The sequence below is a fragment of the Echiichthys vipera genome (assembly GCF_963691815.1).
Source record: "Echiichthys vipera genome assembly, chromosome: 21".
Classification (NCBI taxonomy): Eukaryota; Metazoa; Chordata; class Actinopteri; order Perciformes; family Trachinidae; genus Echiichthys; species Echiichthys vipera.
Window position 1 is genome coordinate 6842883 of NC_139846.1, and position 25293 is coordinate 6868175.

Genomic DNA, 25293 nt, shown 5'->3' on the forward strand with positions numbered 1-25293 from the left:
TCTGTCTTTTTCCAGCCGCCTCATTGTGATGATTACAAAAGGTGAGCGGTCTGAGGCTCATCTCCTCTCTGCGTGTTCTCAATCCTGCTGTGCCAACTACATTATTCACTAAGTAAAGGACATTATTAATGCATGAGATGCCATGAGTCAAGTGGCCAACGGGAAATAATGAGTGCAGATACTGGCAGTCTGAACTAATGAGAAAAAGAGAAGAAAATCAAAAGTTGCCGGTGGCATTTAGTTCATTTCTTGTAGGAAAAAATATATGCCTATTTCGGAGGAGACAAGCCTAGTATTGGTAGCATTGGAATCTGTATGGACAATGTGATCAATTAGACTGATTTTGTATAACAAATGACCAAAAGTTTCCAACAGAGGGCAGAAGTGTCACACACTAAAACCATAAAGAAGAGCTGCACTATAGCACAGAAAAAGTTGCAGATTTTTTAAAGCCACTTATTCTGCGTTTTTGGAGTTCGACTACTTTACTCTTTTGTTCTGAATATTCACAGCCTGTACCACCAAACCTCTGTACCACCTCTACAACAAGGCAAAACTGCAAACTGGCCAAATGATTGTGATTGATTGTATTATTTAACCACCATATTAAAAAAATAACATCCACAGGAGGTTAGGAGGTATTAGATGAAAACATCCCTAGTTTGCTCAAGTTGATACTTGACAGCAGAGACCCCCCCCCCCCCCCCCCTTTGTTAGATGACACGACATTCTAGCTTTCCACAAAAACGTCAGTAAAACAGTTGCTTCTATAAATACTTAGTAGGCACGACTGAGGTGACAGTGCAAGTGATAATTGAGCAAGAATAGAGAAGCACATGACAGAGCAAGGTGTGATTTTGCTGAGCGTCTTCAGAGCTTCATCTGCACTTTGTGGCTCTATCTAAAGACAACACTGAGAGATATTGCAGATAGAAGATACATTTACATTGAGATGTTTTTATGTTGTTCAGGTTTTTACTGCCCTATAAAGCCTTAGTGCAGTAACTACAAAATAATTTAAGCCCCCAAAAAAGCTTTAAAGTTTGTTTACTGTCCCAACTAACAAATATTTGGCACAATGATAATGGATTATGGTTTACTAGTTTACCATTTAATAATTATTATCCTAATCAATCATAACCTCCATAATTTCAGGCCCCAAATTGGGCAGAGATAATGTTATTAATGATTTACTAGTTACTGCCCTTTTGTAGTATAAGCAAACAAGAGGAGGGAAGAAAAGTTTTGGAGGCCCCTGTGCCCTTGAAGAAAGTCGATGCTGCCGCAGGTGCTAATGGGGATCCTCATACATAAAGAAAAGAATGGTGCAATGGATGCATTTTCCTGAATGATGTGATGGGTGACGTGAATGACACGAATACACAATTCACACTGTCACGAAACAGATCAGTGTTGAGATTCTCCTGATGTGAAGCCTTGACATTGTTAACTCAAAGAGGAAGGAAGAACTCTTGTAACCATCTGTGCACACATCCAAATGATGACGGTGTTGGGACTCTGGGACTTCCAAGACAGGTTCAAAGCAACAATAGAAGTCATTTCAGTCATGGCTGATGAGAGAATGAATTGGTATAAAGAAACATTCATGATACAAAAACACAAATCATCCTGCATTCAAACTTGTGCAGGCAAATGTGGTGTGAACATAACAGTGTAACTCAGGATAACTTGGCCTGTGCTATATATAAAATTTAGTTTTACAGGTGACATATTCCTTTGGTGGGCAGCACTGTCACCTCACAGCAAGGGGGTTGTTCTCCCTGTGTCTGCGCGGGTTTTCTCCGAGTTCTCCTGCTTCCTCCCACAATCCAAAGACATGCAGGTGTTAGGTTCTACTCTAAATTGCCCGTAGGTGTGAATGTGAGTGTGGATGGTTGTCTGTGTCTATGTGCCCTGTGATAGACTGGCGTCCTGTCAAGGGTGTACCCCGCCTCACGCCGGATGTCAACTGGGATCAGCACCAGCCCCCTGCGACCCCGATAAGGACAAGCGGTTGAAGATGAATGAGTGTGATATTCCTTTGGTTGTACAGTCTTGTTATACAAGGTTCCCTTTTCCAATCACAAAAGATACATTTTCCTTTCTATTACTAACTTCCATCACATCACATCAGCTCAATTTACTCCATGATTTCTAAAGAAAATTCAAAATGCAAGCCCAAAAGATTTTTTATTTATTATGTCAATTAAACTTTCAATACCCAGTTTGGTTGAACGATCCCAAAAGTGTCAGAACAAGACAATTTTGTTTTGCAGTAACTCCAAATCAGTATTTTTCAATGACAATATCACAGAAACAGATAATAATCTACCTTGCAACAAAACATTAAAATTTACTGATTTGTATTTAGTGCAGCCTGGAAAGTTCTACAAAACTATTTCCAACTGTGAGCCTCAAATCAGTTTCAGCTTGTATCCACTGCAAACTAAAAACAACATTTCTACTCCCTTTATTCATCCTTCCCTTTCCAGCGCACAAGTGTTGATTATGTGGTTACTCTACAACCCGCAGGCTCAGCCACAAACAGAGTGATAAACAGACACAACCCTACAAACAAGGCTCTCGATGCAAACCGTCATCTAGCCAAACATCTATGGGGCAAACATGAGTCAAATCAAAGCAACGCCGTTTTTTTTATCTTGGCGCACCAGAGCCCAATAAACAGCTGTTTCCTCGGGCTGCGTCACATTGCAGGATGTGTCAGTATCAGTACAGCCTCAATAATCAGGCAGCCGACAGATGACAGAACACTTGAGACTCTCCTGAGGCGTTTTGGACTATTACACACAGACGACAGGGCTTTTAGCTGTGTCTCTTTAATTTTTTTTCCCTCTCCTCCCTTCTCTTTCTGTCTCGCACACACACACACACACACACACACACACACACACACACACACACACACACACACACACACACACACACACACACACACACACACACACACACACACACACACACACACACACACACACACACACACACACACACACACACACACACACACACACACACACACACACACACACACACACACACACACACACACACACACACACACACGGATTAAGTCAGCAATGGAAGCCAGAGGATATTCAAGCCTGGGAGATTATTTTCCAACCTTTCACCCCTCAGCATCAAATCTGGCAGAGTTTGAGACCTCATTTCTCCTCTGCGGCAGTCTGAGCCTCAGCTTGACCTTGGCGAGAGCAGGGCCTGATTCATTAGCATGGAAAATCTTGTGCCCTGCAGTCCCACTGATGAATGTAACCATTACACAGCCTGGCGCAGTTCTAAGCTTCCCTGCAGATGGGAAATTTATTTACAATCCTATAGACACTTTTCAAAAGGGATTTATCGTGAATAGAAATGAAAACTTTTATTGTATTAGAAAAAATAAACTAATTATACCTGACATAAAATATGAAAATCATAATCATCAGCTACGTGGAATGTATTTAAGCAAAACACCTGAACATTATACGTTTATGACATCATATTCTAAGATCATGGGCATAAATGTGCTGCTACAAAAGCCTCAACAATTTTTGGAAGGTTTTCCATTCTGCTTTATTAATAATTCTATATTTATTACAGCAGTCTTTGCACCCTGAATTAATTGCCATACCTTTAAAAAATGTAATTGTGCAGTGTATTCATAAATCACTGAACATCTAATCGGCATTATAGGAAACGCACTAAGCTGGTTTAAGTCCTATCCATCAGATCAATCTCAGTTTGTACACTTTAACCATGAATCCTCCATGCACAGTACGCTAAAGTTAGTCACAGAGTTCCACAAGGTTCTGTACTTCGACCAATTCTATTCACCTTCCTTTAGGCAATATTAATAGGAAACACAAAAACCTTGATTGTTATGTAGATTATACCCAATTATTTGTATCGATCAAGCCAATGAAAAAAATGCATTAAGGACATATAAACCTGGATGACCTGATATTCCTTGACGTTAAATGCAGACAAAATTGAATTATTGCAGATTGCATTTTGCTCATGTGGGCATTTTTGGTTCTCTAAATAAATAAATAAATCATAGTTTGGTCTAGATCTACTGGTCTACTGGAAAGTGTCCTGAGAAAACGTTTGTTATCTGTAAATAACACTGAATTGATCTACATGTGCACAAAGTAAAATGTTTATGTTAACCTTTGTTCAGCTTTATTGTCCTTGTTTTTAGTATAATGTGTATTTCTGTGTATGTATGGACATTGTCAGCAACAAAAAGCCTGAGTAAATTTCCTCATATGTGTCGACACTGATTTTGCCATTAATGCTGATTCTGATTGCGAAAATTTAGGAACCTGACAAGATTTTCTTCCATTCAGCAACAAGAGCATTAGTGAGGTTGGCCGGTGATGAGGTCTGGTTCACAATCAGGGTTCCAATTCCTCCGTAAGGTACAGTAATGGATGGCATTGAGGTCAGGCCAAAAACAAACCCCATTACTTTAAATAAGTTAAGTTTAATAACTTAAAAATATCTATTTTCTTTTCTTTTACATTTCTTATTCTTATTTGCTCCTGCTTTTAACTGTGTTTTTTGTTTTTATGCTGTTTTAAAAAAATGTTTTGTCTTTATGTAACGTGGTGTGAAATGCGCTAAATAAATATAGATACCATGCCTTGCCTTACTTATGAATTTGGCTTTGTGCATGGAGGCATTGTCATGTTGACACAGGAAGCATAAGAAACTGGAAATATCATTCAATTATGTAGCATTAAGATTTCCCTAAATTAAAACTAAATTGCTCTTGAACCATCAATCAAAGTAAAGTAGTATGTTTTGAGGGGGAAATCCCCTGTAATCAGGTTTCAGGGACTTTTTTGGATGCAAATGGGGTGGTGGAAAAACCAGATAAATATATCTCTACACAAATCAACTGCACCACGAACTCCAAAAGTACCATACAGTTGAATCAACACCTCTCTAAAACACTTTTCACCAATCTGAACATCATAGTCTTCATGCAGGGAATAATAAGCCTGCCGCTTGGTACACAAAACTGATAACTGAGTGTAACTTTACTTCTAATAACTAGCTAACTACTACAAAAACAAAGCAAACATGATTACTAATAATCAGATAATCTTTGCATTTTGCCTTAACTACATTATTATCTCAAGTCTAATTATTGTAAGATATTATACTGTGGTGATCAAAATTAGAGAACAACTAAATACTATTGTGTCAGAAGAGAAGATTTCAACAATGTTTTCTTCTCTAGGATTCAAAAATGAACAGGAAGTGTAGAGGCCACAGCTTTGAATGACTTCAGCACATCTGCACCCACAGGACATCACTAGTTTCTCACACTGCTCTGGTTTGATCTTGGTCCATTCTGACTCAGTCTCTTCCACAGTTCAGTACCTGTAGTGGGTTTCTTAGACATTACTTTGTTGTCAAGGATTTTCCAGAGATTCTCTATGGGGTTTACATCTGGACTCTGTTTTGGCCATTTCACTGTTTCATTATTCTTAGACTCAAGGAACTGCTTAACCTGTTTTGTAGTGTGACAGGGGGCATTGTCTTGCATGGAAGTTTAAGCTGATTAATTGCAGTGAAGGTATAGCATGTTGAAGAATAGGTTCACATAAACATTTGCATTCACGCTGCTATGTAGCTGTACAAGAGGCCCAACTCCTGCTGCAGAAAACATTCCCCAAACCATGACACTTCCTCCTCCAAATGTAACTGACTTCTTTACGCACTTTGGGTTCAGTCATTCCCAGTCCAATGCAGAACATTATGTTTCCCATCAGACACAAATAAATTGAACGCACTCTCATCACTGAAGTCACTCTGGACCAGTTCTCTTCTGTCCACACAACATGCTCCTCAGCAAAGGCAAGTCTAGCCTTTTTATTCTTTTTGCTGATGAGAGGTTTGGTCACTGCAGAGTGGGCTTTCAGTCCAAATTGTTTTAAATGAAGAGACACTGTGTGCAGAAACAGATCCCTGCCCTGTTCAGCACTGAACAGGAGACCAACTCCAGCTACAGTGTTGAACTGATTACCCATTGAGAGTCTTCTCATCATCCTGTCCTCTAATGCACTTGTTTTACGTGGACGACCGGCCTTTTCGAGCAACTTAAATGAATCTGTGTCCTTGTAAAATTTCAATATTCTTGAAATCACATACTGTGAACGCCCAACCTCTCTCTGATGGCTGAGAGGGTCATCCCTTTGGCCTTCATCTGGACAACCTCCTGTCTCAGGGTTTCAGTCACCTTAAAGCAGCCCGCCAACTTGCAAAATAACCAGGAGAGCTGCAGATAAATAGGGTGTGTCCAACAATGAAGTCGAGTGTAACCAGGTGCCAGATTAACACCAATAACTGGAAGATATCTGAAAGTGTTTTTTAACAAAATAAAGGTTGTTGTTGAAGTGCCTTGGTTATTTAAAAAAACAACTGGTACAGCAGTGACATAGGCACAGTGGATATTCTATGAAATTATAGACAGTAAAAAATAACAGTATTTCAGAATAAATCAAGTATTTATTAGTTGTTCTCTAATTTTGATCTCCACTGTATGCAATCTCAATGTATGTCTGATATCTTGAGTACATTTTAATTTAAAATATTTGATGATAACTGGCTAAAGAACAGAGTAAAGCTATGCACCAAAAATCAATATAATGAAATGGACTGGAAGAATCTCAACATGCCATCACAGCACTCTATCTCTACTTGGAAAGTTATGTGCAAGAGTAAACACAAAACAATTCTGTTGTTCAACAATTCAGTTTTATCTCAATATTATGAAGGGGATTCTGTATTTTATCTCTCTGTGAAAGATTTATCCTGCAGCAAATGATGAGTGTATATTACCATGCCTTCAGCGGTGCATAAATACTGGGTCAGACACTGCAACAACACTCTGATTAATGTTTAAATGGCTGAGCATGGATATTGGCCCTGAAGGATGGATGTGGTTTCAAATGTCAGACTGGCTAATGCAGAGATAAGAAGAGCTGTGGGTTGACAAAATTAAATAAAAACAGACCACTCCTGGAGAGGAAACAGCCAAACAGCTCTTGTCTTTTGTGCACTGATGACCTGAGATAACCTCACAGCTTCTAAATCCCCAAAGGCCTCCCAGGTGGCATTCACATTATCTTATACAGTAGATATGTATTGTTTTATAGTCTTACTCAAGGATTAGCAGCTGACTGTATATGATAGGCCGTCTTTATTTCTGCTATCTCTATATCTATGTGCTTGGCGCTCCCCTTTTCCTCTCACTCTGTTATTAAAACACAGTTTCACTGGAGCAGAGAGTGCATCGAGGCGCAGCGGATATAAATTCATTAGTGGAACGCCAACACAGTAGCCGTCCCCGTTTTTTTACTGAGGCACACAGGTGAGCTTTGATCGGTGGCGTTGACGCTTGGAGAGCACCATGACATCTGTATCAGACTGTCAACATATGCCAGCGCTGAATTAATGTGAATCCACTGATGTAGAACATTCATTCATTTTTGGGGGCTGTGTAAAGCAGAAGCAAATTGACAGAATTTCTACTTTTTAATTTACCTGCAAGAAAGCAAGTGCTATACACGCCAACAATACTAATGAGGATGCAGCCGCTGGGGAGTCATACTGTCTCATGTCATTACTCTCTAATACACGGGTAACTGCAGTGGGTTAAAATTAAACTAATGGGATAGAGGGAGGAGATAGAGGAAGGAAAAAGGTTCACTTTACATACTTTCCATGTTGGTCATCATGACTTAAGGCAGGGGTTCTGAAACTTTTATTTTTTTTACCTTTTATGACCCTTCGTTCCAAGAAAACGAAATATCAGATACATTGTTTGGTCTAGTGGAAGTAGATTTTTGTCTTCTTTCCTATCCTGTTTAAATCACGTCACAGTTCCTTTGGTTCATCTTGTCAAATAGAGGTAGGGAGAAGAAGAGAAGAAAATTTGTACTGCTTTAAAAATGATACTACTCAAAAGTCTGTAACTTAGCATTAAGATAGGGAACAGGAGGAACATACTATTTAGCATGTTCTTGTACTGTTTAGCTTGTTCTGTTTATTTAATCCTTACAAAACCCAACGTGTATAAATGACACAGATGTTCCTGGGGTAATGCAGGGGACTATTTCTTGGCCGGACGCAGTGACTTACTGAGTTCTTTAATTTATGAACTTTTAGAGCTGCAGGTTGACATAGCCAGGCTACCTGTTTCTCCATTTCTAGTCTGGAAACCTTGCAAAACAAGTACACATAGAAATAGATAAAGAATAGAGTCATAGAGCATAGCTGTCACATTTAAGGAAATACAGGACATAAAGGGACCATTACCTTAGCTTATCTTAAATACTGAAAACTATCTCCTGGTTCTATAGCTTCATATTTCATGGAGTGTGGTATACCAGAAAGATCTAAAAGTGGCATAAATGTTCTCATCTAACTCTGTCCAAGACAGCAAATAAGTGTAATACACATAGATTATCTAAAAAATTTGACATAGCATACCCCTCGGGGTTCGTTCTCTCAACTTGATCCAATCGTCCTCGCCTACTGGAGTCGCCATCTTGTCAGACTTTGACTCCTCCTCATTTCCTCTTAGCACTCAAGAGGCCACGCCCCTAACTATTCATAAACTTTAACCTCCAAAAAAATAAAAACTAGCCTGGAACAAAGAAAATTCACCCCCAGTGTTGTCACGGAGATATGACCTAAACATACAGACTAGAATGTTTTTTTTGAACCAGGCCGTAATTGGTGTAATTATTCTGTGAAATTGGCCTGTTTAACATGGGGGTCAATGAGAAACTGCTCTATTGTGCAAACTATTCCTACTGGACACTCGGAGAACTGCAGTTTTGGCAATTCCTTATTGGATCAACCAGGAAGTCGCTGTGGTTGGGCTTGGTAACACCCAAAAAGTCAAACTTTTCCTTTAATGGAAACATTTTTCCTGCCTTACCTTCATACAGCCAATCACTGAGCCCATTGAAGATGACGCCCTCCTTCCCAGTAGACACCAGACGAATGGAGCGGTTGTCCACCCTGGAGCGATAGTAGATGTTGTTCTCAAAAACGAAGATCTAAAAGAGACGGATGGAGTGAAAATACATTTTAATCACATTTTGGAAAGGCACACAATAGACCAACTGTTTTTACGCTGAAAAAAGAGCTTATTTTTAAGCAACTCCCGTCCTGCTGGAGAGTTCTTGTGCATAGCACTGAATCTCTTCCAGCTTTCGCAGCGATGATCTGTTGCTGACCTTAACTGACAGCCTTCCGACAGGGAATTTCCTTACTGTGAATAAGCTGTTACATTATTATTATTATCAACAACACGCACAAGCGCAAACCTAAGCACAGTGGTGTCTACACATACACGTTATAAATGAAGGTGGGAGACCTGGGTGAAGCAGATGTCATGCTATCACAACCAAGATCAAGGGGGTCGTAACACACATTAGCATGGTGTGTTTCACCTCTCACACACACATACTGCCAAAAGCACCTTTTTTATTAGAGGGATACGAAAGATTTTGACAAAAGCACAAAGAGGACAAAATAAGTCATTTTTGATAACACGGCATACCATGGGACCAAATTTTGACTCTCCTCTACAGTCCCGCAGGGCTTTCAAGATAACTGAAGGTCAACTCTTTCATTACACAGAATAATAGATCATCAACACTAACGGTGAGCGTAGGTGACAGCTCTAGGGGCAGGAATTTTAAAATGTTAAAGCCTTAATGCTAAAATCAATCTTGAGGCTGTTACAGAAAAGGGTTTGCTCAGTATCTCAAGGATTAGGGAATCTCTGGGCCTCAAGCTGGGATCGGTTTGTGAATGATTCTCAAAAACATATTCACGCCGAAAGTTCTAAATGATGGGATGATGTACAACAGGAAATCCAATACTGGAGCTGTCTACAATTGCTGATTATTTTACTGTAAAAAGATAAAGGCTACATATACTCTTCTGTACCACATGGACTTACAGTAATTTATCATTTCAAAGTATTTTGCCTCAGCAGTGTGGCATTCAGTATACACACCGAAAAACTAAGTAGCTAACTAGAAGCAAACCCTGCATCACTTTTAAGGTAACACATAAACTGTCACAGTTAGTTTCTCTTAAGGAGATGCGAGCCACGGGACCATGTGGCTCAGTTTCACTTTGGTGCAGATGGAGTCTCTGTATAGAAGCTAATCTAGGCCACAGCACAGAGAGAAGACCTGGCCCCATTCTCTGAAGAAAGGTAGAACTCTGCCAGTGATGGCCGGGATCCACACTTCCTCAGCAAGAACATTTGGAGGCGATTAAACAAACTTTGGACTGGTGAGAATGATGCCATGCAACTGAAACTGCACCAACACAATGAGAAAAGTCATTATTTTTTAATTCTTTACCAAGAAAACTATAGTGCTGTTTAGGTAGTTGAACGTAACTTAACACTTTAAAGAAAACAAGCACGTGCAAAGTTTTGACGACATATTTATGTGTTCTCAGGTGGTATAAAAGGGGCATTTTTTGACAAAATACCTGAAAAACGAATTACATTCCTATCAGCCTCATCTGTACTTTTTGTAGTGTAGTGCTATTTAGCTACCCTCACACGCTAAACCAAGACAGTGAACATGGAAAACACAATACCTCAGCATGCTAACACTATCATGTGCTTGCTAGAATACTGATGTTAGCATTTAGCTTAAGTACAGCCTCACATAGCCACTATCATGGCCCTTTCACACATGCACTGAAAACGTAAAAATTAACCGGAAGACTGTATGTGAGAACGCAGATGTCCGAATTAGTTGGATATGCCATTACACATTATGAGTTTACCCTGCCAGCTCCCAAGTACAAAGTTCATGTGAGAATTCACAGCGAGCGAGTGGGTGTTGATGACATTTCTATCATGCAGCTGACAGAAACCGGAAGAAAACAAACAAGATTTGGAAACTTCTGTCGGTATGGGCAAGGCCGAAATTCTTAGACATATTCAGGGAATGTCAAGAGACTTGTTGTTTATGACCAAATTATAAACAAGCTACGTGACCACAGTGTAATCCGCATCAGGTCCTGCCTCCTGCACCACCCCTGACCTCACTTAGTTGCCTACAGCGAACAGAAAAAAATAATCTATTCCATCCATTTGGATTTAATTTCCAAAAATAAATAAAGAGTACAAAACAGGAAATAAGATGCCTACTATTTACCCAATTACACTGACTTTTTGGCCTAAAAAGGAGCTCAACATGTGTCTGGACAGCTGTGCCTGTGAGTGTAAATATGGGCATGTATGTGCTCATTCGCTACGGCAAAGTACAGGAGATTTAATTAAGTGCATAAGGGATTTGGGAACAGGATAGCAGGTTGGCTGATTTATGCATATTATGTGTCTGAATATGACGACACATGCTTTGGCTTGCAGAATGCTTTTGCTTGTTTCAACTGATGGACATCTTCAACCTCTACCTCTTCGACAGAGGACATCTGACCCTTCAGGGAAACCAGCTGCTGCTCAGTTTCACGTTAACATAACTTGCCTGATGGAAGCAAAACCATTTCATGACTAATGGTGGGAAACTTGAGGCTATATCAATCTAGCGACTGAGTTAATTAATCCACTGACGAGATACCAGGTAATTAATAGCATTGTGCTGCAGGATGTTATCACTTACAGTCTGTCTGCCCTGCAAACCAACAGCTCATTAAGGCTCTGACAAGTTAGACTATGTGATGATGGAGGCAGTAAATGACTCATCTCACGTCTTGTGAATCAAACAATAGTGTTTCATTTGAAATGTGTTCACTGGGAAATCTCAGTGACTCATTTGGATAACTTACGTTCGGGGGAACAAAATAGTTTGCGTTTGCTGCTTTCAAGGATCCAAATGTATACCGTACCATTGACTTAAGGACAACGCTGTGTCTGAAATATAGAGATCATTTGAATCCTAATAGGGGCTGGATCCTCTAGTGCTTGCTTTATATTTCGAGACCAAACATTCCTAAAGAATGCCTGTCCCACATCACATTTTCTTCCAAATGTGGCCAAAAAATTCAGTTATCCTCCCGTCAAATTTGGGGAAAACAACCTGCATATACTTTTCAACCCTCAGTATCTCATACTTGTGCACTGGTCGACTGGCGTACTGTACGCATTGGAGGTAGTCCTGGTCAGATCGTAAAGTCATACAATGTAACGTGAACCTGTCAAATGTGATGATATTTGTGTTCAGGTTGTGATCAATCTCTGGTAAATCTATCACATGAAGTGGACCAATGAAAAGCCACACTACACTAACGCTAACCCTTACTCTACCGTCTGTTCTTATTAGAAGCTTGGACATTTCGTGAATAATCAAATGGTGTTACAGGTAAATGGAAGTTATATGAATTAATTTCCCTGAAGTCAAATGTGACGACTCCAACTGTAACCTCAGGTACGATGGAACTTGTCCCTTCATACCACTGATGTTTCCTCATCCGTTGAAGGTTAATTTCCTGAAATATCTGACTTTGTAATTTGACAAGGAGCACTTGAATGCACCATTAGTTTTGTTCCACGTAAGGTCTGATTGACCTTCATGGGCTGCATCTTTCAAAGGATTTGACGTCTGTATAAAGCTTGATATTGGCACCAGCACATAATTGCCAACAAAGTAACCTCAAAGCTGCTCTAATCAACATTTTTATATTAACAATGGATCAAATGACTACGTGATGCTTTTCCAGAGAAGTATGCAGTCTGCAGTTTCCTTCAGCTCTACAGAGCGTTTTAGCATTAGTGTTTTGATTTGATGGCTCGCATGTTCGCCATATTAACTGTGTAAGATGATGATCGATGTTGTGTTCACAGCTTGTTGCACTGCCCCCAAGTAGCCAAAAAAACGTTGAAAACAGGTTTAAACATAGAAAGTACAAGTAGCTTTCAGACCCTTTCCAAATCACCCCATTAGTGGGCTGTTGTAAATTCCGCTAAAATCATTAATTCTATCTTCCATTACCTTCACGTTGACAGTAAAAGGGCACTGCACTTTACACATGCTGTATTTTTTTCTTTTAGTTATCCAGTATGGTGTGTTTTTTTTTTAACTTATCCTCCACATTAAAGACACATTTCATTAGCTATATGTCAGACAATAAAGATGGATTGAATACTAACTTTGAAATGGTCATCAGGCTTCATGTATATTGCAGCTCTTACCAGTTGCTGGTCCTGGGGACCCCAGCCTGCATACTGCAGCTGAGCATTTCGCACTTCTGGAGGGTTCAGGTTCCATGTTGCCCTGGGGTTGCACAGACAGAGGAAACAATGCTATCAGCCAGAAGTGTAGACAGATTCACAACACGGTGATTGTCTGCTCCCAGGCGCTGCTATGGGAGAAGAACAAGTGTAGAACATCAGAGAACAAAGGTTTAAGTGTATCCATAAATACCCGCGCTCTATAACAGTGTCACCTCTTCTTATTGGGAAAAGTGCTGTGCAGTGCAGGTCGCAGAATTAGAGGTGCCACTGCCTCTATGTCTTTGTCTGGAGATCAGGATGAATGAGGTCATCAGCTGAGGTGGATTTGTTTTTGTCACATTACCACTGGGTGGCAGCACACATATAGATCTGAGCATGAGAGCTGCTGACAGTGCTGTAATAATGTGTTGTGGTGTGGATGTAATTTAAAAGGTAAATAAATTAGTGAGGTGTCTACTTACTGGAAACAAATGGACCTAATATGTCTTGGCTGTTGATCAATAACAGTTAATCAAGTGCTACAAGTTCTGGCTTTTTAAACTTACTACTTTGAAAATGGGTGGCATTCTTTTACTCTTTTTGTCAGGAGTGAAAATGAACACTCAGCTACTCTTTCATATGTTTTAACAAAAATGAATTCAGTTCAGAGAGGTTAAATCTCAGCAAAAGATGCATACTTGTCAAGCTTCACTAATGCTTGTTCCTTTAATTTCTTTAGTACGATCTAGATGTCAAGGCAAACCTGCCAAATGAGGAGACATATTACTTAATAACCCTTTCATCTCACAGATAACACTGGGGAGGGTTGGAGGTTAACAGTGTAGTTAATTATACAGGCGCTTTGTAGGAGGGTAGCTGTGAGAACAGGTGTGAATGAGTCACTTTCAGAGTCAGAGGCAGCAAAGTCAGGTGAGATATTATAGGATGAGAAAGTGAAATGCAATATAAATGGAACAATTCAGCCCAGTGGCCTACTTACGGAGTATCCAGACTGCAGATGATGTAGAAGGCTGTGTAAGAGTGCTGGTACACCTGGAAGAATAGTTAGCAAGAAAGGATTCAGATTAGATTATTCCACATGAAACAGAAGGAAGTTTCACCTTGACAGCATTTTAAAAAAAAGTAAAAATCAATGTGGATGTCACGCCTAAGCAAGACCTGAGTAGTTCCATGGAAATAAAGACTGTCAAGAAAAAGAAAAAACGCCATTAGAAACTGACATAAATTGATTATTTGAAAATAACATGGAAAAGGTGAGTTGTTAAGATGCATTCATGTGGTGTCAGAATAAACAGAAAAATTAGTTCCCAACTGAGAAAATTCATGTGAACACCCCCTCAAATATGAAAAAACAACCCAGAGAGTCAGCGGACATTTTGGTGCACGACTTGATGAGTCGACGTCATGTTATGCAAAACCAAAGTAAATGTTGGTTTGATGGTAAGAACCTTTTGTTATTAATCCATTTTTGGCTCACATGTAATTTGTAATATGATATGATATAACTTAACTGTAAAACTATAACCGTTGCTGGTGAGTGACCTACACTACCTAAAAAATTATTTATTAGTATAATCCCTCATGACAAGTCTAACAACAGGTTGGTTAAACACTCTGACCAATAACATACAGCACATCTTCTTTGTAGTGTCGCTGTTGAATGAAGAATGACTTCCCAACTTAAGTAATGGGACCATCGGAGGAGCACATATGGCCATTCCCAAATTCTGCACCTCCTTTGGTTGCTGTTCGTTCCAGTCGGCTGCAAAAGATGAAGCTGACATCTCGGTTGCTGTATATTCTGTATATATTGTGATTTTGTTTTAATGTCTTGTATCTACTTGTTTCTGCCTCTTCGCCGTTGTTAATGGGAATTGGTTCTTAACTGACTTCTCTGGTTAAAGGTAATGCAAAAAACTAACTAAATAAATAGAATGTGATTGCACCAGGGGGAAATATAAAAACGTATTGTTAAAGGTGTGTTTGTTTGGTCTACATTGCTGTACAGGTCTATCACATGTCAAAACAAAAGGTTATAGTTTAACTCAACATCCCCTTAAATTACCTCTAAGGGGTTAAAGTGTAATTCCGCGGTAAAATCATCCCATGGTCTTTTTCAACACTTACGTACATCAAATAAGCCATTGAGACAGTTTTTTTCTTGTATGACATATTAACGGAGAAATCCAGTAGAGTCGCTTACAGGATTGGGATGGCGGATGTGGCTAACACTGATTAGCTTGGGGCATTACGGTTAGGCATTAAAATGTCATTTTTTAAACACTGATACCGCTCAAAATAACAACAAACCTCTGCAGTAGCATGAGAAGAGTCCTTAAACAGAAAACAAAGCACCAACGGGCTCCTTCCTTTTGGATTGACTTTGGTAATCCACTTGAATGACGACTTGTAAGGCTTTCAAAACACTCTTTAAACAAACTCTAGGTTCACTAACTACGTTGTTTGTGCTTCGTTTTCTGTGTAGGGACTCTTCTCATGCTACTGCAGAGGTTTGGTGTTACTTTGAGCAGTGTTAGTGGTTAAAAAAGATGTTTTAATGGAATCACCGTAATGCCCTGAGCTAATCAGTGTTAGCTGCATTCCACTGTTAGCAGCTGTTAGCGACTCTCCTGGACATGTCCGTTAATCGTTCATACACAAAAAATATTGTCTCTATGGCTTATTTGGTGAGTGTATTTGCCGAAAAAGACCCTGTGATGATTTTACCCCAGAATTACAGTTTTAAGGATCACTTTGCTGCAGTGATGAACTGTACTCTAGGGTGTGTCAGTACACCATGACATCACTGTTGGGTGTGATTACACATGAATCAGCCGCGACACCTTTAACCAGAGAGAACATTTCTGTACAGGCTGCGGTTCTTCAATTATTCTCTAAATCAACACGTTTGGCTCTCTTCTATTTAAAGCTGGGCTAAGCAGTTTATTTTGGCGATTTGGGCAAAAAAAAAAAATATAATAATCTTTTATGATATTGTAATTCAAATATTCTGAGAGACAACTTCTGCACCTCCTCTTGGCTCTGTTTTCAGGCTTGGAAGATCTGGCTCATGACGGGAGACTTTGGCTAATCACAGGTCATTTCAGGGCGAGAGAGAGCTGCAAGATGAGGTCTCACTCTACTTCAAATTCTGGTGTTTGTTTTGCTTTTTACCTGCTGCTTTAATTGGAGACTGCTATGGATTCAGTCTCAGACAGACATATGTTTTTCTGCAGTAACTGAGCGTTCCACAGATAGTTTCATCTTGTGTATGCTACAAATGTAGGAGTGCATTAAGTCACTGCCAACTAGAGACAGACACATTCACATTCAGATGGAAGATGGTGTGTTTGTGTGTTAGTATGCAGACGCTGTTTATTATGAACACCCACGACCCATGCATGTTATAGAGATGAGGTGTGCGTGAGTGTGCATTGTGTGCTGCTACAGTGAGCATCTAGCAGGACTGACTGTCATCTATCAAGGTGATGGAAGTTTGCATGGAATAATAAATGCAAACAAATGCACCACAACACATTTGCCATCTCTAGTGTGTTGTAATATTTCCTATTCATCTCAGGCAATAACACAGGGTTATATCCTTTGCAGCATCTTTCACACACTAACAAAAGGCACAAGCTCTCCATCAGCTCGCAAAATGATTCAATATATCTGATCTACCTATATTAGGAGATGAAATGCTTTGATGTGTATCACGGTGCTGGCAAAGCCGAAGTAGTCGAGGGACACTTTATTCACAATTGCACAGAAATGATAAATTCCAAGCCAATACTTCCTGTCGAACTCATCTCCCTCCCTGTGAGCTTTGCGCAGCGCCGAGGGGTTTGTTTGTGTTTCTGGCTCCCTTGCTACAGTTCCACTCGGCTGTGCCGGCCCCCGCTGCCATCACTGACAGGCAGCCGTGTGCAACAGGCCTTCACACCACACCATGATTACTTTCTCCTCCCTCCCTGCTTTCCTCTCTCCTTTGCCTTTGCTGCATTACGAGCATATACCCACCCCATCCCTGGTGGAGACAGCTGACATATTTGACTGTCAGTTTGCTAATTGAAAAAACAAGCAAACAAATGAGAAAGCTCACCGGAGCAACGTTGTAGGCCAACAGCACATGCTTCATGTCAGGAGACACCTCATACTTGCTGGCTTTGTACATTTCCTGAGAGGCAAAGGCATACGTGAGAGGGGAAAAAAGACAAAAAGATGAGACCTTTAATCATGCGTAGTATTTTTTCATTAAAACAGTCCTTAAATGACTGCGTTTGATGGATTGCTCAGCTCCTGAAGCAAATGGGAGTTGCATTAATCTTTGCACCAGGCCTTGGCGATTTGATGGCAGACATAATGTTGTGTGTCACATCCAAGCCGCCGCAGCACTGAAGCTACATCTCCATTTCTATCTCCAGCTCAACGTTTTTCCCCAACACACCCAAGTTTTAATTATGCAGTTCACATTTCACAGCAACAATGGATTATTTGATTAAGCTTTGTAATAAAAAGGAGCTTTGGGTGCTTTGATTTGCTGACAGTATAATAAAAGTTTCAAATTAATTCAGGGGCAGCCATAGTCACTTCTTTAGTCCTGTGATTGTGAAAAAGTTAAAAAGACTTACAAACTTCTTGTTATGCACCAAGATGGTCTTTTCATCAGTGTCGACGTTGAACTTGACGACGTCGCCATCATGATTACGGTACAAGAGCTCATTACCTACAAGGAGAGAGAGAGAAATGGAGACTTTGATTTCAGAAGTTCGTTAATCTATCATGTAATAGCATCTTTAAAAGTCTACAGACATGAAAAGAAATTACCCTAATGGTATTACACATAATTATACTGCCCTTTCAAAATAATAGAAAATAATTCCTGGGGGAAAAAAAAAAGGGGCCTGTACTATCCAATATCCTGATATTGGTCAGATAAATGGGCAGACACTCACTGACCTTTAACTGTCAGAACACGAGGGAGCAATAATTAAGCTTCTTACATAGAAATCCTATAACTCCAAACACTCAGGGTGGTAAGAACAAATGAACTCTGACATGAGACAGTGAGAGTGAAAGATCACTTTGTACTTCTAAAGAAATTATGAGCGTAGCCCTCCATTGTAGTCTGATATGTCAGCAGTAAAACAGGGGTTTTACTTGTCAAGTTTCCTGCTTATGTATTCTGTACAGGAAGTGACACTACAAATTAAAATTCTAGTTGCAAAACAAATAATTTACCTCTTTAAAGTGTTACATAACTTACTTACTTACTTGAAATAAAAAACAAATTCAATGTTCATAAAATAATTAGCTGTGTTGAGCATTTTGTTTATTACCTTTTTTATTATACGAAAGGCATATCAAATTAGGCCTGTTTAGGGAGTTTTATTAAGAATAGCAAAACAAAAAGGTGCACCTTTTATAAACAACTGCAACCATTATTAGGTGGCATGAATATATCTGGTGGATTCAAATGTAAAAGCAGGGCTTGGATAACACGGCAGTTCAATTAGCTGTATTATAATTGTGATCACAATTTTGGATTCAACAAAAAATCAGACTTTATCGTTTGCAATTTGACTTCCTTATAATGTTTGAAGCAACCCGTTCTCACTCGCAACTTGTTAAATAGGCAGTCCGTGGCCCCCGGCGTCTGTTACAGCACATGGCAACCTGGGATTTCAACTGCTCGACTGTAGCGCTTAGAGATGATAGTATAAAGAGTGACAAGGTTCTCATAGGGAGGATGATTAGTCCAGGTGGGGAGGGGGTTGGGGTGGATGGATGGGGCAAACAAACAGGACTTCTACCCGGAGACCACTGCTTGTGTTTCTTGTAAAACCAAAAATCAATGTTAATTTATTTTAACTAATGTTAAAAACTAACTAATGTCCTGATGCACAGTAGGCAAAATAACAGACTTACTTATTTGAACACAAACCACAATCTTTTCCTAAACATAACAAATAAGTTTCGTTGTCAAAACCTAACCATACTCTGCACATTGGAAAATTACACCAAAGGGGTACCGAGCAAGGGGCAGTATGTCAGAAGTCGGGAGTGAGAATGTGTTGGTTTGAAGGTATGATAAATCAAGGGCTCCCAACTCAATCATAAACTGTCTTGTGGTCAGTAACAGGCCTTTGTTTCAGGCAGAGTGTGATTGAACACTGCCAGTTTCCTGAACACAGTTACAGCTGCAGGTCAGTCTGCCAGGTGACCTGCGAGTGTATCAGAATGTTTTGTGTCAATTTGACAAATATCCAGCATGACTTATACTTCTTTTTCAGAAGACACCAGTTTGTTTTAAAGGAGTCTTACTTTCATTTTAAGATCTGTTCATTTGACATTTTAAAAATGTATCTCTAACTTATCGGCTCTAGGTAAAGATTATTTATAGGTTTATCTAACCTATAATTTGAGTTAAAAACATTATAGTGAACCATTTTAAGCATCTTGATGCAATGAAGAAATAAGATAAGAAAGTGAGTTCTAATAGCCCAAATTTCAGCACCTTGCTAAAGTAATGCTCGACTAAGTGGTATTGATCAATAACCCTGTTAACTACAGTAAGCTATAGGTGTAACAGACTTGAGCAACAATATAAATAAAATGTGGGGAGAAACTGGAATTTGGTACCTGTACAAATGCCTTCCCTTCTGTTGCTGAGCTGTGGCGCTGCATAATGGCCAGAAAGGTATTGAATTAAAATGTCATCACTTGATCATTTTTGTCTTGACATTTTTGTGAAATGTCATAATTAACAAAGGAATTATTGATTCATGGCCAAAAATGTGTTTTGTGAGGTCACATGTGACCTTGAACTTTGACCTCCAAAATCAAATCAGTTTATCTTTGAGTCCACGTGGACTTATATTGCCAAATATCAAACTTCAACAATCAAAAACTGTATTTCAATGAAAAGCTCAAAAATTGTCATCACAACTTGACTTAAATATAACAAAATCCTTGTTGGTGCATGAGAGTACGTGACACTGAGCCAGCCCACTTAGTTGGAACCAGTGAGAAAAACTCAGAGAAAAACACAAATACAGAAAACTCTCATGTGAAATTACTGTAACAGTCCTGACTTTAACAAGAGCATTGTGTGTTCATACAGGACCACCATCACTGGTAATAAGATGCTAGTTGAGGAAATGTGTTTTCACGGCCTTTAACACACCTTTACAGTCCTTTACACAAGGTACAGAACCAAAAAGTGACTTCTACCTACAAAGCGGTTTAACAGAAGTGTTCAGGAATCTGACCTATTTGATGCCACAGAAAATGCACAGCTTTCAATATGCCTGAATACAAACGCTTCCACCATATTGAGTTCAGGCCACTGGAGGAAACATTTGAAGGGAGCCATGATTTGAAAGACGTATGAAAGTTCATACAGCTCCTCATCCATCAGGCTTTTATCAGGGAAGGATAAGTTTAATACAGCAACTGCCCCCTTTCACCTTCAATCCATCTGCGCTCTTGCTTTAGTGATCCGTAGGAGCATGAGCAACCACTCCATTTGGCGAGGTAATTAGAACCCAGAGATTGTTATGCAGAGAGCTCTCTATCTGCTAGCATATCTAATTGTCCATTAGAGGTGACAAAATTACCATCACAATGGCTTTAATTCAGAACGTGCTGTGGAGAGCATTTTCAGACATTTTTAGATTGGCATAGCCAAAGACCTCTTCAACAGCTTTTGTCTCCTTGTTAAAAACCAACGGCATACTAACAACGATATAAAATGGACTCTTTCATGGAAATCATGGTGAGTGCTGCTTTTTTTTCACCACACTCCATTGTCTTAACCTGACTCCATTTGGCATCTTGATAAACGCTCTATATATGAGATGGTGATTGCAGACGATGGGGCTGGAATATATAAAACAAAAAGACAATATGTTGACAAATCAGCAGCCAAAGAGATTGACTGGACTTTATTTTGCTTTGTGACTTGCTCGGTTTTCATAGTCAGGCTTCAGACCTTCATCCCTTTAGGGCGGCTTTTTTTCTCTCCATCTTTATTCCTCAGTGAATCATGATCTCCTCCTTTATCCACACACCCCAAGACACCTCAGATATACCTCAGATCTCTCAAATCCTTCCCATCACTGCCCTTTTATAAACCCTCCTGCTGAGTTCATCATCTTAGACCTTATCATCCCTTCTTCACCTCTCAAACTCTTTGTTTTCTGCTCTTTCAGAGACCGAGAGCCATCTATTCTTTCACAGTACCCTAGGCATTATGTCTTCCCTTCAATCTCTCTCTGTCTAGCTCTCTCTCTCTCTCTCTCTTTCCCCTCTACTTTTTCTCGCTGTGCATTAGCCTAGGGCGGTGTTTTCCGCTCTGATCTATACCTATTCCACAGCAGTATGTCTTATTAATACAGCCTCCTGCCCTGGGCACAGCCCTAACCCAGCCTCACTCCAGGGAGGCAGAGGGAGTGCCAGGAAGAGGGGAGAAAGGGAGGCGACATTCTTGAGTGATAATATTGAGTTTGTACAGTTCAACTCCATGGCCTTCCTTTTATAGAAGCATATTTATGGAATAGTCTTTTATTTGTGAAACTAACACTTTTTTAGGTTAATTTTTTTTCATTACAACGTAAGTGTAATTTTCATAGTCTTGGACAACATTTCAGTTCAATCTCACACTGTACTCATGAAAGCAACCTCTGAGATCTGGAGACACGTCAACATCATTAAAGCAGAGGCACACGGAGCAAAAGCAGATAGATAATAACAAAAGGTTGTAAACAAGCTGAGCCTATATCACGAATATATTCACTCACTTTGCAGATTTAATCCCGGAATTCCAAATTCCTTGACTGGCTGGTCAGCAACGCATTAAGTCTATGTGCCTATTTTACATTTACATTTAATGTATATGAAGCAATGGGTTAGGGTTAGAATATTATATACATATTCATTTGTGTTAATATTTGTTCATGTCTGTTAAGCAACTGTAAGTTCATTAAACACAAATGGCTTATTTCTACTAGTGCTAACCAATAAAGACATTACAGAACATACATCTTTTTCCAAAATGTATTCAGAACATTGCAAATAAATAATTAAGGCTGTGTCTAAGGCTGTATCAGGACAGGCAGGCAATAAGCTTTAACATGCCTAAACAATGTCTCATTAGTCTACTACCACTGCCACTAATTCAGGTCCTTAATTAATTCACACTGCAACATTGTTCATACATCACAATAAACAAGGCTTTAGCCTTTTTCTTCTCCTCCTGGGCACCACTTTCATTTTTCCCTTTCATTTTTGCTGTCTGCTTTTTCTTTAAATTCTACAAACTAACATGCATGCAAGTGTACGAGCACAAGCACATGCATTGACGGCGGTCCTGATGTCTGTTTATATACGACTGTTTCCCGCGACGGACATTTAAAAAGATGCAGGCGAACGATTCCGGTGGTCTGATGTGGAAGTGGAGTGTTTACTGCAGATTTGGTCAGATGAAATGTTTAAAATTGTTAAACAAAACTAAATATCCGAGGGGTGACGACGTATAAGCAACAAGCAGTCGATCTTGAATCATTTCAGGTAGGCTAATGTGAGCACAAGCGGGCATGAGCTGCGCGGGAAGAGGGAGGATCACGCTAAAGGCTAAAGCATGGCACAGATCTTCTGGACCAAATGTGATCGGGATGAAGGTCAGTATGGGGCTCCTACCCCCCACCCCCCACCCCATCACCAGTGAGCAGAAGCAGAGGTATACACTTCTTTATTCCACGCTTTCTTCCTCCTTGTCAAAACCCGGAGCATACTGTACATTAAACAAAATGCAACTCCGCCACAGACAGCTCAGTCAGATATTTTGGTGTGTTAGCTAGTAGCAACTAATGTAGCCTTGGGGCACTACCTTGTAACCTCTTTGCTTTGACTAACTCCACTAACACTAACACTGCTAATCCAAAAATGGACAATGAGGTGGAGCGTAGAGGGAGCTGATATGGGTCGACTGAAGCCTGGTTGCTGAGCTTGCCACCTTTGATGACAACGACCTGTCACTTAACTTGGTCATGCCTTTAACTATTCATAATTTTAAGTGTAATTGTATCGGGTGAGTTCACAGAGAGACCTAGAGAACCCAAAGGTTTTTTGCACCAGGCTAAAACATGTTTATTTCTGCTGTAGTTGGGCATTTATTTGAACATGGGGTCCCGCTGGCTTCAGTCCTGGTGCTTCATGCTGCTTAATACTACATCAAGGACATCAACTCTAGTAGACTCTTGAAGTGAAATTACCGTCTAGCACTGTAATTGTTCAAAGCTTTTATAATGCTGCTCATTCTTCGTTCTTCTTAAGTCTCCGTATCGATTCCCACTCAACCCTTTCTTGAAGGCACAACTGTACTCACATCATTCATCACATTCAATGTTCTCTTGAGTGTCTTTTGTTCCAGTTAAGAGGGTTAAAATACTTAGGAGAGTCCTCAACAGGTATATTCTGATAAAAAAAGTTGTAAGAATCTGGACATGACTGAGATGCTCTTCCTTCCAGGGAAGGCGTCTCCCATGTATTGCTTCCCCATCAACATCAAGAACTCTGCGGGGTCTGCAGCTCAGTCTGGGGGTGACACTGGATAATCAGCAGTCCTTTGCTGCCAGCATCTCTGCAACGACCCACCCCTGCAAATTCATGCTCCACAACATCAAGAGGATATGTCCATTCATCAGCAAGACGACAATAAAGGCTCTTGCCGTATCATGATTAGACTACTGCATCTCCATCACATATTCCTGGGGGTGCACATCAGCGAGGACCTCTCCTGGACCACCAACACCACAGCACTGGCGAAGAAAGCCCAGCAGCGCCTCTACTTCTTGCGGAAACTCAAGCGGGCAGGGGCCCCTCCACCCATCATGATAACATTCTACAGGGGCACAATTGAGAGCATTCTCACCAGCTGCATTACTGTGTGGGGTGGAAGCTGCACTGACTACAACAAAAAGTCACTCCAGCGCATAGCAAATGCAGCTGGAAAAATCATAGGGGAAACCCTCCCCTCCCTTCAGGACATCTACACAACCCGCCTCACCCGCAAGGCACTCACAATTGTGAGTGATGCAAATCAACCCTCACACAACCTGTTCAACCTCCTGCCCTCTGGTAGGAGGTACAGGAGCCTCCCCTCCCGCACAGCCAGACTCGCCAACAGCTTCAACCATCAGACTGTGAGACTGCTGAACTCTCTCACTCCCTCAGCCTCAGCCCCAGCCCCAGCCATCAGAAACCTCAGACTGGCTGGAGTCTAGAGATCTGACCCCCCCCCCCCCCCCCCACACACACACACACACCAAATGACTGTTTTTGCACTACAGAAATTGTGCCAACAAAGCAAAGTATTCATATTACCTCTTACCCTGTTACTGTGACTTGTTATTTTCTTGTTATTTTATTTATAATATGTGTACCCTGCCATTCTATGGAACAAGCCTTAAGCTCTCTGCACTTTATTGTATGTCTTTGCACTTTACTGTTGTCATGTCCTGTCTGCCCTGGTGGTGTCATGTTCTGTCTTGTCTGGATCGATGTCTACGCATGGGATAGCGGGGAACATAATTTCAATTCCTTTGTATGTATAACACATGTGAAGTATTGACAATAAAACTGCCTTGACTTGACTTGACTTGATCTCCATCCTGGCCTGCTTGTCTGTTTGGTTGTATTTCATCTGACCTTTGCAGCTCATCCAGAATCCCGCAGTGTGGCTGGTCTTTCACCTACCTACGTTTTCTCACTCTACACTGCTTCTCTGCACCCTGCACTGGCTTTCTGTGGCTCTGATCCCATTCAACTCATTGGTACTTGCCTACTGTGATGCAAATGGCCCTTCCTAAATCCAGGACATGGTCAAACCATACACTCCAGCCCGTCCACTACACTCTGCTACTCCCTGACAATGACGGCCCAGGTACTGCTACACAAACCCTGTCTGTCTGCTGTTCTGGCTCCACATTGGTGGAACGAGCTCCCCACTGACATCACAACAGCAG

At 40.4% G+C, this 25293-nt stretch overlaps 1 protein-coding gene across 1 annotated transcript in view; it reads right to left on the minus strand.

Annotated features, from left to right (window-relative positions):
* Nucleotides 1-25293, minus strand: part of LOC310963141 (A-type potassium channel modulatory protein DPP6-like) — a gene marked incomplete at both ends in the record, with an annotated part of 165365 nt that overhangs the window by 21676 nt on the left and 118396 nt on the right. The window contains 5 exons of the mRNA XM_083935823.1: nt 8978-9098; nt 13226-13307; nt 14247-14299; nt 17370-17444; nt 17899-17993. Of these exons, the coding sequence (XP_083791949.1) occupies nt 8978-9098; nt 13226-13307; nt 14247-14299; nt 17370-17444; nt 17899-17993 (426 nt within the window). The remainder of the gene's footprint in view (nt 1-8977; nt 9099-13225; nt 13308-14246; nt 14300-17369; nt 17445-17898; nt 17994-25293) is intronic.